Raw genomic sequence first — 15,595 nt, 5'->3', positions numbered from 1 at the left:
CATATCCAGGATAAGAGATACGTCATGCCCTATTGCAGTTATTTTTCCTAAATCGTGTTGCCTTTATTTCATTTGACAGACAGAAATTGAAATAAATCTGAAACAAGTGGCACTTTATGCAGCTGCAACTATTATGTGATTGAGTAGATCTTTGGAAACATGCCTAAGCATAATGGTTCATTGTATCGATAAGCGATTTATACTTTCTAAGCAATTATTAGGCACACTGTAGTAATACTGGGTAGAGCAAGGCCAAATTAAGACCCCCACATGCCCTGGGCGACTTAGCTCCTTAGTAGAGAGTTGATTATATGTTTTAGCAACGCAGCTTCTGGACATTGGGTCGTTTGATGCAGCATGGTATTTCTCACTTTTGATTTCACCGCAAGGGGGAAATAAGCAAACATTTCTACTTGCAGATACTAATTTGTTTCATCGTGTGGGTGTTTGTGTGTGTGGGGGTGGTGTCACCCCTGGTCATTTTGACTCACAAATATTCAATTGTTTCATCGATTGGGGTGGGGTGCCTCCCCTTTGTTCATTTTGACTTACTGTTACTCCTTTGCTATAACAGGCCCAAGGTGTGCCAAGAAAACATTCCCCACACCATTACACCACCTGTTTACACAAGGCAGGTTGGTTGCATGGATTCACATTGTTGGCACAATATTCTCACTATACTGTCTGTATAGCTCAAAAGAATCAAGATTCATCAGACCAGACTACATTTTCCCCATCTTGCACTGTCCAGTATTGGTGAACCTGTTCTCACTGCACCCTCAGCCTTTGTTCTTGATTGATGTGAGTGGAATCTAAAGTTGTCTTCTGCTCTTGTAGCCTGTCCTCCTCAAGATTCAATGTGTTGTGCATTCTGAGATGCGTTTGTGTGCACCATAGATGTAGAGTGATTGTGTCAGTTACCATAGCCTTTCTGTTAGTTCAAACCAGTCTGGCCATTCTCCTCTAACCCCTCTCATCTACAAGATAATTTCATCTGCAAAACTGCTATTCACTTGATATTTTTTGTTTACAGCACCATTCTGTGTAAACTCTAGAGACTTGTGTCTGAAAATCCCAGGAGATCAGAAGTTACAGTAATTCTCAAGCCAGCCTGTCTGGTACCAACAGTCATGCCACGATTGAAATCACTGAGATTACATCTTTTCCTCATTCTGGATTTTGATATGAACATTAACTGAAGCTCCTGACCTGATTCTGCATGTTTTTTGCATTGTGCTGCTGCCCCATGATTGGCTGATACGATAACTGTGTAAATAAAGAGGTGTACAGGTGTTCTAATAATTTTCCCAGTAGCATACGAAGTTCACCCTTATATTTACCATCACTTCAGATCCATAAAATTAGAATTGGGTGTTTCAGATTAGGTGCCATTGATTAGAACCTCCTTAGGAGTATAGTATACAGGTGGACCCTGCCTTATCTAAACTGCAGATATCAAGGGTCTAGTATTCTCTTTGATGTGTGGTATCATCATCATGCTAAGATCAAAGGGCTGCCTAAGGCCCTCAGTAACAAGACTGTGGATGCCTATGAATCTGGCAAGAGATTTAAAAAGATTACCAAATTATTTGAAATCAATCATTGCACTGTATGGAATATCATCTACAAGTGGCATAAATTTCAGTTGACTGCTAATTTGTCCAGGACTGACCAGCACAGCAGGTCACAACTGCAGAGTCACCCGTAAGGACCTTTACAGCACCCGCCCTAACTGTGACTCTCCGAGGAGCAGATTTGGATGATTTTGAGAAGCATCACAGACTCAATCAGGGAGACAATTATTTTACTAAAAGTACTAATATTTGTCATTCCACAAATTTATAAAGGGTACCTAAAAGAGTTCTTTATAGTAATCAATAGCTAATTTGTGTGTAAAAAAATGTAAAAAAAAAAAATAAACTCACTTTGGAATATGGAGTAATCTTCAAAAGGCCTGTAAACCACAGACAAAGTATTACAGTAAAGTAACAAAGTTTATTTTAGATTATATCTGTAATATTACGGCACCTCCAAGGATGTAATATTGTATACATGTTTAGTAAATATTCAAAGCATGTTATTAAAATTCACTCCATGTTTCCCCACTCAGCTTCCAATGTATTAGTTATGTTGACAAATAAACCATCAGGGAATGCCTCAACTAAAGGAGTTATATTTTTATGTGAAAACTAAGTTTCAGTAAGGAAACAAATATCAGATACTTTGTGTACCCAAAATAATGGCATAGGCTAGAACTGCTTTATTTACTAATGAATATGGATTGGGCTCCATTTTAGAATGCTTTAATGTGAATAAACTAGTTTTTATCTCCGGTTTCAATATGTAATAAATTGTTTGAACTGTCACCTTGTACTGTAAGATTTGACAATAGTTTGATGCTGAATTATCGTCTGTGTATGGTAGTTACAGTTTTTATTTGTAATTGATTTTTCTGTAGCAAAAAAATAATTCATGGGATGCCGCTAAACAGAGACTTTGAATGTAAGACAGTGCATTACTGTTTCATCTATCCGACTGTCTATCTGTCATATAGTGCCTTTCCTACTTTTCTGTCTATTTATCTTAGAAAGGAATATTTATTTTAGAAAAGGAATATTATATGTAAGCACATTACAGTACTTTGCAAAGTCTTAGGGACATTCGCTAATTTATAAAAAATGTGTTTTAGGTGGTTATTATGTGTCTTGTAGAAAAGAGCATATTTTAAAGTTATAAACATTTCTTTTATAATAAGCGAAGCAATTCAGTGCGATATTTGAATATCTATAAAAAAAGGAACTTACATACTAATAAAGCACTTTCCAGTTCAAAATGTGAGATCTTTGTCATCATACAGCCCAGTGCTTGATTAAGGTGCTAATGATCAATGACATCATGTAGAGGTTGAACCAAATTGAGCAATGTAAACAAACAGCTGTGTATAGAGGAAGAAAGCTGGGCAGGGACAGCCATAATAAAAGGGGAGGCTGTCATTTAACCTGAAAATCTTACACCATGGCAAAAGTGAGCATAGCAAAAAGGAATAACGTGGTCGTTTTGCGCCATCAAGTTCTCTACAAAAAAGACAGTTGCTTCCAGATGTGTTGGCGAAGCTCTCCTTGAAAAAGCACAAACAAATGGGCATGGATAAGAACCAGAAACACAGTGGTTGGCAACAGGAGTGGAGTGCAGCATATGAGAAATACATCAAACTTACTCCCCTTTGTAACTGGAATTTGTCATGCTAAGCTGTTAGCTCAGAACTGATAGAAACCACTGCGACCCTGGTACATGCATCTACAGTACAAGACAGAGAAGTCTTATCAGAAGTAGTCTTCATGGAAGAATTGCTACCAAAAAGCCATTCCTCTCAGGTGGAAATAAAGCCAAATGATTCATAGCGGCATGAAAAAACAGAGACTGGAGTGGCTAAAAGTGGAATCGATTGCTCTGGACTGATAATTCAAAATTATTAATGTATAGCACTAGCATTAGGAAGTTCTTCTGCTGAAGGTTTAGAGAACAGTTTGTGGATCAATAACAGCAAACAGCAGTAAGGATTGCAGAAGTTTTTCTGTGAGTTTGTGGCTGCATTTTCAGTAGACACCAGCTGTGACCTACAGAGTTCCACTCCATTGAGGTGGTTGTCACTTTATATTATACATCAGTGATAACCTCTGGTTATGGTATGATTAAGATTAGGGTTAGGGGAGAGTTATCTGACTCAAGTCAAGTAAACCAAGTGACAAAAACCTTCAATCCTAATGGCTGTCCAGCGGAGCTACTGAATCACATGAGTCTACAGTTCTGCATACAGAGTTGGTGATTTGGTTAAAATTGATGGACTCCTCATCATTGAGAAGAATTAGTAAATTCTTATCTGTCATGCAGTACCATCATGGAGGTTTCACCTAATGTACAGCCGAAATCGTAAAATGCAATCTGCAGTGAAAGAGGAACAGGGAATCCTTCAGCAGATGTTGTGACCTCCACAGAGTCTTGATCTCAATATCATTGGGCCAGTCTGAGATTACAAGTAAGACAGCTAAAATGTGACGTGGAACTGGAGCAGGTGAACAACTGAGTACACAAGAACCTTCAGAAACAGCATGACAGTGAACCTTAGAGAAGACAGAGGGGTGGTCACACCAAATGTTAATTTAATTGATTTTTTTTCTGTTTGCAACACTTATTATTGATTGATAAAAACTATTCATGGCATTATTTTGAACACATTCCGACTTTACAGCATTTTGTTGCACAGAGCTGTATAAAGTATACGTGATTGAAGTAGCTGCTTCTATATTTGAAATATATTGTACATTCATTTTGACACACAGTATCTGTCTCTATCATTTTCTGGCAGCGAGTAGTACATTTTAGCTTCTTTCATTCATTCTTTCACAGTTGGAAATTCTGGTATTATACGGTTGGAGTTTTGGGATTAAGAAGTGGATGCATTTCTTACTAGTATACTTGTGCATAAAGCCAGAATAGCCCAGTCGGGACTGAACATTAGTCCACTGCATAAGGAGCCATAGTGCGCTCATACATGCTGAAGCAATTCATATAAATCAGTGAGAACTTTAGGAGTGTTGTTTGCTTGTGTGTTTGTCTTTGCCTGTAAACAGACCCTCACTTGAGTTTAACTTCCTGGCTATCAGATGGCCTGCACAGATGGGGAACACAACACATTTCCTCAGACCTTCCTGTTAAATATGCATTTGTAAAGTTATTGTGTTTTTAGCACTCCAAACTGCTATTATCAGTGTTAATTATCTACTGATTAGAGCATACAGTATTGGCTGCCAAGTCTCAAGATTAAGTTTTTTAATACTTTAGAAAAATAAACATGCCATACTTTGGCAGATAATTGAATACCCTAATGCATGGCTGAGAGCATAGCAAACCATTCCTGCCACACACACATTTTGAGAATTCTGGAAATTTCAAACAAACAAAGCCTTTGCCATTTGCTCCATGACTTTACTAACCTCTACAGTTGTTAATCTCTAACTCTTGTGGATCAGAATCAGTTAGAGAACAAAGAGAACACAAAGACAATTGAGCATTCAAGCTTCCTCTTGCTGTTTAAAACCATCCATCCATTTTCTGAATCCTTTGATATGCTTGCTGAATTCACTAGAAGACAACACAGGATACATCAATGTTCTAGTCCACATTCCCTCATACAAGGACAGTTTAGAACCAGTGAAGGCCCTGTCACATTACATTACATAAGTCACTGGCTTAATTACATCATCAGCGTTAGGGAATAATCGCAAGAGAATCAGTCAGTAGTTTATCCATAAATGATTTATTAGTTTAACGTTTATGGAGATCACAAGTTACCACAGCAAGTATGCCCCATTGATAGGATTTGTATGAGGATTTTTATAACAAAAAGAGGCAGTACCAAAGTACAATTACAAAGCTTTAACATTCAGTATAAGTAAATTCACAATATAAACATATGACATGCAAAGACATCCCTGTCCCCATCGGGTAAATAAATCTGGAGGACAAGTACATTCTGACTCCAAAATTTAAAAATAAAAACTGTACCATAACTTGCTGTTTTACCCAGATTCGCTCAGATCAATGAGCCTCAGTTATAGTGCCATTGGTTAATCGGATGTATCAGCAGTACTATGTATCTGTGTACTTTTCTGTATTCAATGTTTGTATTTTTTTATATTATTAGTTCCTTGAGCTGCTTACTGTTGACCATGCTACATGCTGTCCATGATGGTGTTTTTGTGAAAGAGAGTGCAGCGGAACTCCGTTTTAAAACAGTATTCACTAATATTATAAAACTGATTTAAAGTTCAGAGTCCAGGAGGTTGATGCTGCCAATTTCCTCTGTGTTCTGAAGGGTGTCGGACTGTTTCTTCTTGGTCTCACCTTCCTCTCTCATTCTAATCCAGACTGGCAATTACTAAAATGAATTTGCTCTTTTGAATTAACTTTATTAACACTATGCTTCCTCTTTCTCCCCTACCTAAATAATGGCAGTCTGTTAAGTCTCTGCTCTCTTCATTCCTATAGAATCACAATCAATTAAACACTCCACTTTGATTGCATCAAGTCAAATGGTGGCGTATCCCTCCTTGATTTCGAGCTGTACCACCTTGCCTTTACTCTAAGGCCAGTCTGGAGCAAGGTCTGCCCTCCCCAGTATCCTATTTCCTGATTGCCCATACAAACAAAATATATTTTTCCCCCATTGCTCAACTTTATTTCCTATTGCTAACAATTAAATAAAATCCCTTTTTCCTATTTCTGGCTCATTGTGTCTTATGCCCTTTAGACATAGAGAAGTGTTAACAATTTGATGGGTTCTCTGCCAAGATGTCACCTCTACACTCCTTTATTTCAGAATTCTGCACTAAATATCAGAGGCTATCTAGTTCCCTCCTCCTCCTTCATGTCAGTCTGGTATATCTGTATTAGGATATTTATTTAATGAGCCAGGGCTGGATACATTCCTTTCCCTTTGAGCTAGCCATCCTATCCCTTCCTCTTCCTACATTTTCTCTTTGCAGCTGAGGAGGTTTTTAATGGCTGCAACGATTACAGCCAAATTGCTTTTAGCCTATCCTTAGAAATCTCCTGCCCTTATCTCTCCTGCAATCTGGAAGTGTTAATTTTACAATCTTTTCCTTCTTAAACTTTCTGCATCCTGGATCAACAAGTGTTATGGCTCTACTATCCACAACTTGCTTCACGCTGTTCAGTTAGTAAAGAGCTAGTTGGGGGTTGCTTCATGAGGCACTTTCTCCTGTCCACCTTCTTTGGTTTTATTTTTTATTTTTTTTATTTTTCTCTCCCTTACTTTTCCTTGCACTCGTGTATGGTGTGTGTGTGCCACTTTACCCATCTACTCTTTTTTTTCCTTTTATTGCATATCTATTTAAATAGCTGTTTCACGTGGAGTGGGGTGAGGGGTGTTTCTGTTCATATTTAGGCCAAAAATCAGTTATTATTGTTGGTTTTCTTTTGCTGTATTCCTTTCATTTTATCAATACAGATTTGATCACAACAAATCATTTAAAGTCGATTTATTAAAATCTAAAAACTGCTAAAAATCTTGACTGTCCATTAGCATCAAAGCTTAATATTAGTATTGCATCAGTATGTGGTGAATTTGAATAAATACATACCAATTAAAAAAACAAAGTTAGTAATTACTTTTACTCACTCAAAAGCCCCGTCCTGTTCTCTTCTTATCACATTCTGAAAAACAACTGTCTCCATCAGCTATAGAAAAAATTGTTTCCTTCTGTTGCAGTGTTTTTGTTTTTTTGTTTTTTTTTTTTACTGTTTTTACTTCCTCTTCTTTTTTTTTTTTTTTACTTCAAAAGGCACTTAACACTTTGTGTTATTAGCTAGAATGCATTTACTGTTGTTTGTGAAAATAACAGTATGGATGTGTGCTGCCATTATAGTGACTATAGCTATAACATGAACAATAAGCAGAAATTTACGGATACAGAAGGAGACTTGGGGCAGCACTTATTATTCACCTATTGAAACCTAAACAGTAGATAAATAAAAGATTATAACTTCATTAACTATAACTAATCTGCTCCAACCTTAGCAGCTTTTAGAAGGCAGCACAATTAACCAACACACTTGCAGGAAACTGCACCCGTAATTAATGCAAGTTAAGCCTGCACGCCTCCATGATAGCCATACAGCAAACAGACTGGATTGGTTTATCATGTTGTCATTTGGCAACATGGAAAGACTAGCCAGTGTTTCACTTAGCTGATATAAGTTATATGCATGTCTACCCTGGCCCCAGTTTTTACTTAAGGCTACTGGGCTTAATGCTATGTGAATTATTTGGAATTAGCAGTGTCTCGGTTTCTGCCCCAGTACTTCTTATTCCTTCCATATCCTAAAGGTGTGGTGATGTGTGTGTTGGGTTCAGTGATGATGGTAAATTTGCATGGTATGTGTAAGTGTGTAAGAATGCATAAGTGTGCCTTACAATGGAGGGGAACAACATCTGAGTGTGCCTTGCATCCAGTGGTATTGGAATAGACTTCACTCTCCCCGTGGGCTCTCAAAAAAAAAAATGCATGTAGCAAAAATCTTCTTGTGTGGGCTAATAAATCTTTCATGTCATATGCCGTCCTAGAAAACACCTGATATATATGCAATTTTACATGCATGAATGGTTTTGGACATGAAAAAGTTGTGGATGTGTCACAAGAAAGGTTACTTTGAAAACTGTACTCTTGTGCTTCAAGTCATCACAGGGTGTGTGCTTCAGACACATTACTACCACTTAAAAATACTTAATGTGTAAAACTTAATTAATTGCATGCCTTTCTTTCTTCCAGGACAAGCTGGACGGCTTTGTTCCTGCACATTTTATTGGCTGGTACATTAAGGTATGATTCCTTTCTTTCTGCACAACTAAATTTTTTTTTTTTTTTAACTTTTTTAAAGACAGTACATTTCTGTCTTAGTTTGTGTTACTTTGAATGTGATTCTCTTTGTGGTTCCTTTCTGCAAGAAAAACTGCAGTCTTTTATTTGAGGTTAGATATCCTTTGGCACAATTATAATTTTTTTTTTAAATTATAACTGATGAAATGTGAGTTGTTTTTTTTTCCCTTCCTCTTGGCAGACACTGATGATCCGTGACTGGTGGATGTGTATGATCATCAGCGTCATGTTTGAATTTCTTGAGTACAGCCTAGAGCATCAGCTACCCAACTTCAGCGAGTGTTGGTGGGACCATGTAAGTCTCTCTCAGTCATTTGCACTGAAAAGTAATTTAATAGCTAAGGGGACGTAAAGGGATTTCAGGATTCATTTAAAATCATCACATACCATTGTGAATTGTATATATATAAAGCCATAAGAAATGATTCACATTGTGTCACATCACCCGTGTTTATTATTATCACCGCAGAGGAATTTTTAATAACATTTATGCTTGTAGGGCTACAGAAGAGTGTACATTAATCTCAATGACATTCATTGGACAGGAAAACAAATCTTAATAACAACCAAAAAAAAAAGTGAAATTTTATATGAAGTGCAAAGATAAAAACTGTTATAGTAATATGAGAAAAGTTCAAGAGTAATTAACACTGTGAGAGCTACGCAGGTGTGCCATGGAAATAATAGTATAGCACACTTGGGTCTGAACCTCAGAGTGACAAGCTCTGTAGATGGTCGCGACCTGTCTGAGGAGGATATGTCTACCTGGTGTAGCAGGAATTAAAGCAGCTCTGTGATTGCTACGTTGGAGCACTTCAGGCACATCTCCGGGTTACTAGAGTCCATCTGCCCTTGGGTGTGTGGTTGCCAGCGAGCCTCACAGTGCTGGTGAATTTTGGGCATACAAGTTGCCTCCAAGGCAGAGAGGGGCAGGCAAAAGGGCAAAGCAGTTTGGAGATGCCACCAAAGTGCTCGCTAAGTCCTGCATCTGTGAACTGGCTTCTCTGGTACTCCCGCCCCTTCAAGCTGTTGAGCAAGTATATGCGATATAATGGGTTTGTGGTTAGTAAGATAAGGGTGTGCCTTGTGATGATTTTGGTAACAAACAGTGTGCCACTACAAAAATAAAAGGTTGGGAAACTATACAAACATTTCATTTAAGAAACAGAAAAGAGTTGAGTTTCTGTGTAGCTGACCATCATGTGGTACAAAGTCTGTTATGTAAAAGATCATAATATGATGCTTGCATTTTGTTGCAGTGGATCATGGATGTAGTTGTCTGCAATGGCTTTGGAATTTATTGCGGGATGAAGACACTGAAATGGCTCTCTATGAAAACATACCAATGGCAGGGTCTGTGGAACATTCCAACTTACAAGTGCGTGTTTTAAGAATTTGTTTTTTCATTAGGCTTTAATAATATAATGATTTACTATTTGTGAGAGTGAAAAAGTATGGATTTACTTTGTCACTCCAGTCTTTGAATATGGTATCAAAAGCTTTGATATGAATATTTTTGGAAGAATATAAATGCTTTGTTTTTGTTTGAGTATTCTAATCTGTAGTAATGTGTAACCATTAGTTTAATTATACCAGGAATGTGCCAGTAGCATAAGTCAAGAATCCTCTTTTGGGCCTAGCCTGCCTTGAATTGATGATAGTTGTGTAGAATAAGAGATTGTTTTTATGAAGGAAATTGTCAGTGACGCCCGTTTTAATGGTAAAAATGGAATCATACTTTTACAAACACCACTGACATCTGATTACATACTAAAATACCCCAGCTAGACTATCTTCACAGACTCTTAGTAATACATGCATTTACAATATAACATGAAATTACAAATCTTAATGTGTTGCACTACAGTAAGGATTTTTGATAAACTGATTATTCTGAGCCAAATGATTTATTAAAAATGTTTTTGCACATTTTCTTCTCAGATGTAATTTCCCATTATAATAAACTAATGCTTTTTGTTAATTGGATCACTAACAAGTTGGCTGTTTTTTTGTGTTGCAGGGGAAAGATAAAAAGAATTGCATTCCAATTTACTCCATATAGCTGGGTGAAGTTTGAATGGAAGCCAGCATCTAACCTGAGAAGATGGCTGGCTGTCTGTGGAATAATTTTTGTGGTAAATAATGTCATCTTTTTTCTAGTCTTATCTGAATAGTTTCATTGTTAAATGTGGTGCTAACATTCTTCAGGATACATGTGAGTAGAGTGTGCCATATGCTTTGTTTATTTTTCACATTATACAAAGATGTATAGTGAAGCCTGCTGTATTGGTTGAAGGTCTTAAAAACAAATAATCTACGGGTGCATCTTGTTCTAAAACTGCTGTATTACAGAGTCTCAAACATGGAGAAAGGGGTGTGAATAATCACATTATGAATTACTTCAGAAATAGAAAAAGAAACATAATTTGCATTTTGTAATCCCATTAAGCTGTATCACACATTTTAATGCACAATTATGCATGCTCCCAATAAAGGAATACAGGCTTCACATTCATCCTAATGTATCAAATATGGCTACGTTACTCTGATTAGAAAACTAATGGATAGTCTGTCCCTTTGGCTATTGTACAAAGTGTTGAAAGGAGACACTTTTATTTAATGTTTCTAAACAGCCATATTGATGAGACATTGAAGTGGTTCAGCTTGTAACACTTTGAAGCATGAGGTAGACCGCTCTGATGATACAATCTAAAATGCACTGAAGGAAGCACAGAATGACTGAAATGCATAGCTAGTGGAGCTGTTTAAACAGAACACTTCAATCAGTAGTCACTAAAACTAACCACCAAATATCAGGAAGTTTTCTTTACACAGAGTACCATAGACAGTTGGAATAAGCTACCAAGTAGTGTGGTAGACAGTAAGACTTTGGGGACTTTCAAAACTCGGCTTGATGTTATTAAAGAAGAATTAAATGGATAAGACTGACAAGCTTTGTTTGGCTGAATGGCCTGTCCTCATTTAGATTAACAACCGATCAGACTGTGGCAACAGCCATGGTATTTCATTGCTGGATGCTGCTGGGAAAATCCATGCCCGTGTCATGCCTCTCTGGCTACTTTATCACGTTGCAGGTAGAGTACTTCTGGAGTCGCAAAATGGCTTTCATCCCAAGTGCAGCACAATTGACATGATCTCCATCATCCGTCAACTCCTAGAGAAGGCTTGGAAACACCAGTGAGAGAGACATCAGCTTTGCCTTCATCGACCTGCAGAATGCATTTGACATCGTCAACCATGACATTCTTTGGGAAGTACTCCGTAACTGTGGATGTCCCCCAAAATTCCTCACTGTACTCCGTCTCTTCCATGACGGAATGATGGTGAAGGTACTTGTTGGCAAGGAAACATCTGCTCCCTTCGAAATTACTGTTGTGTCAAGCAAGGCTGTGTTCTGACTCGGATACTTTTCAATATTTACCTTGTCACCGTCACACTTTTCTCCAGAAATGCGTTGAATGCCACTGATGGAGTGCGGATCCGTTACTGATTGGATGGCAATTTGTTCAACCTCCAAAAATTGTCAGCCCACTCAAAAATATCCTCAACAATCATGTATGAGCTCCAGTATGCTAACAATGTTGCCGGCGTATCACTTCACTCGGAATGCCTTCAGAGGACCATTGAGTCCTTACATTCAGCCTATTCTTGGATGGGCCAGGAAATCAGCACCTCCAAGACCCTGACTCTTCAGACTGCCTTCCAATACAGAGATCCTCCAGTGGACATCAAGATCAGCATCTGTGAAACATAATATCTAATGATGCCTCTGTGACTGAAGAACTTGCAGACTGCCTCAAACTAGCCTCCTCTGCATGGCACCCAAGGTTGTAGTATATCATGCCGTATGTATAACAACACTCCTTTATGCATGCAAGTCCTGTAGGCCTACTCCCAACCGCAAATAACTCTACACACTAGAAGCATTCCATACCCGCTGACTCCAGAAGATTCTGGGCATCACTTAGAAGGCATGGGTTGCATACACTAAACTTATAGAATGCTTCTCATCTTCTAGCATTGAGAACATGCTGCTCATCTGTGTCCTCCACTGGACCAGGCATGTTACCCACATAGATGAGTCTCGGCTTCTCGCGATGGTCCCATATGGTGAACTCACTGAAGGATCCTGACCTCAAGGTGGACCAAGAAAACACTGGAAGGACAACTTAAAGCATTCCCTCAAGGCCTGCTCCATTCCACATATGCAGCTCGATACACTTGCTGAAGATCACACACCTTGGAGATGGATAATAAATGAAGGAGTCAATCACTTTGAACAATGGACACATCAACGAGAAGAGAATGGCAAGACATCACCATTGAAACCAACCCACTGTGCCTGGGGGGCAATCCCCTTGCCCACTGTGCCCCCAGCTCTGCCTTTCCCAAATTGGCCTGCTCTCCCACCAGCATGCACAAGAAGGGGAGTGATGGAGATGGACAAATGGATGAACAGCATCATCATTGGATTGACAGACAGCCATGACTTGTTCTAACGCTCTAATTTGTCATACCACCTGCACTTCAGAACATGTCAGCTAACTGAAGCTTACCATGTTCGGGCCCGCCAGTACTTGGATGGGAGACCAACCAGGAAAAGCTTGAGCTGCTGGAAGGGATGTTGGAAAGGCCAGCAGGGCGTCCGTACCCTGAGGTCTGTGTGACCCAGTGCACTGACAGGGACTTTGCTGTAAATGTGGCGCCTTCCTTCGGATAAGACATAAAACCAAGGTCCTGACTCTCTGTGGTCAGAAAAGATCCCTGGGCATCTTTTGAAAAAATTAGCTGGTTTTATCCCAATGTCCTGGCAAAATTGCTCGGCCAGGTGGATGCTACACATTGGTGCCCTCTGTCTATGGAAAGCACTTTGGATAGAGAAGAAAGCATTATACAAATTTAATAATTATTATTATTATTATTATTATTATTATTGAATCGTTCATTGAGCTTTTGAAGCCTTAGTAATATTTATTAATATAACAACTAACATGTGACAACTGTATTTTGATTAGCATGGAAGAGACTGGGATGCCATCTCCAGTTTGTAGTAATTGCTGCAGGTGTGATCAGTCCAGTTCAGTGGCTAATTCTGGTTCAGTACACAGGCTAAGCAATTACAGAGTCCGGTCGCTTATGTGCAGGACCTTGAAAACAAACCAACAAGGGCGTTTTGCAAGAATTCTGAAATAATGGGATAATCTTCACTTGATACGTTTTAATTGCACAGAAGAAACCCTGAACACAAAAGAAGGAGGAACAACTTGTAACATTAAACCAGCAGGAGTTTGTTACATTGGAATTAATTTGACTTGTCCGTTCAAGTTGACCCTTAATTGTCATTCATTCTTTCCTTCATATTCTGATCCTAGCATAAAACTTCCAACAGCAGATTTCACAAACCTTACAGAATGATTTTCTGACAGACCTGATTTGAAAAATGTGTTGTTTTTTCTTAAATAACACAATTATTCACCAGTATACTCTTATGTGGCATTGATATTACAGTGCTTAGAGATTTTGCTTTTAGTATTGATTTTAGACTGTATTTATTTTATGGTTACTAAGTAGAAAGTATTACTGTGAATAAATTTAGTGCATGTAAATGGTAAAATCAACAACGTTAAAGGTAAAGTAGTATTTCTAAATTGGCCCTGCATGGCTGTATGCTTGTGTGAGTCCTGTTGTTGATTGTCCTTCCATCTAGTGTAGGCATCTCTCAATACAGTAATTATGAATTGGATTCAACAGTTTTGAGAATGTTTTGTTTTAATTTATATTTGATTTCATGTCTTTTTTGCTACATTCTGTTGATCTTCATAAAAATATGCTTTGTTTCTCTTCATGTAATCAAATGTTGTGTGTCTGCCTTGGCATGATTTTTCATATAAGACAGTCTTAATTCCAAAAAATGTACATTACTTATTGGAAGTATTTTTTTCTCTTTGGCAGTTTTTATTGGCTGAACTTAACACCTTCTACCTGAAATTTGTTCTTTGGATGCCCCCAGAGCATTACCTGGTTCTACTTCGTTTAGTTTTCTTTGTCAATGTTGGAGGTGTAGCAATGAAGGAAATTTATGACTTTATGGATGATCCGTAAGTATTCATCACTACCAGCTTTCTGGTAGGCAGCTCACCATAATTGACTTAGCATAAGCAGTATACCTGTGTATTATGTAGACTGATACTAGAGGTGTAACTGTTTACAAATTCTAGTTTTTGGTTTACAGTTTGTTTCATTCTTCACATTACAGAAAGCAGAAGTGTTTATATAGAAGAAAGTGTTTGTTTATGTCTTAGATTTAAAACTAAACAATCACTGTCATTTGCCCTGATTTTTCCAAAACTGAATCCATGTTATGATTTGACACAGTGATTAGCCCTGCTGCCTCCCTACTCCAGATGACTGTAAATGAACCGTGACCCAGTAACTGTCCACGCTTACAAGTTCTCCCTGTGTCAGGATAATCTGATTTCCTCTTAAGGAATTGAAAGTGTGGCCATTTTGTGACTGCCTTGTGACCCTTTCAATGATTGAAGTGCCAGTTAATTTTGGTTTCTGCCTGTTGGTGCCAGCCTAGACTTGGGTACCTCACAATGATCATAAATTGGACAATGTGGAGTTTGTCTCTATTTGTCTTATTTCATTGACAAAATAATTTGCTTACAATAACAATACATGTAGTAAGGTATAAATAAAATACAGATGTAAAATTCACAATTTTGAATTTCCCTCCATTTGTACAAGAGATTAAATGACAAGACTGCTGTTATCAAAAAAGAAGTGTCTTTTCAGATTTGTATATTGAGCATTACTTTGAAGATTCCACAGACATTGATTAAATTATATAATTCTGAGAAATAGTTATCCTTTTATAGTGATATTTACAGACATGGACAAATTTGTTGGTCCCCATATAGCTCATTGAAAAAATGTTGTCTGCCTCCTGAAATGTAGTAAGTGTATCCAAGTATATCTGCATGCCTTTTATACAACATTGAGGAAAACAAAGCAAGTGTGATCAAGAAGAGATCAAGTATTGCTTATTCTACAAAGATATTCTAAGATGGCTTGGACACAATTGTTGTTACCCCTAGAAAAGACCCTAAATA

General features: G+C 37.9%; 1 protein-coding gene across 1 annotated transcript in view; it reads left to right on the top strand.

The window, feature by feature from the left end:
• Nucleotides 1–15,595, top strand: part of ptdss2 (phosphatidylserine synthase 2) — a 259,128-nt gene that overhangs the window by 198,067 nt on the left and 45,466 nt on the right. The window contains exons 6-10 of the mRNA XM_051923613.1: nt 8,352–8,402; nt 8,641–8,754; nt 9,719–9,837; nt 10,480–10,594; nt 14,433–14,578. Coding sequence (XP_051779573.1) covers nt 8,352–8,402; nt 8,641–8,754; nt 9,719–9,837; nt 10,480–10,594; nt 14,433–14,578 — 545 coding nt within the window. The remainder of the gene's footprint in view (nt 1–8,351; nt 8,403–8,640; nt 8,755–9,718; nt 9,838–10,479; nt 10,595–14,432; nt 14,579–15,595) is intronic.

Source organism: Erpetoichthys calabaricus, chromosome 2 (assembly GCF_900747795.2).
Source record: "Erpetoichthys calabaricus chromosome 2, fErpCal1.3, whole genome shotgun sequence".
Taxonomy (NCBI): domain Eukaryota; kingdom Metazoa; phylum Chordata; class Cladistia; order Polypteriformes; family Polypteridae; genus Erpetoichthys; species Erpetoichthys calabaricus.
This window is presented reverse-complemented; position numbering and strand designations above follow the sequence as displayed.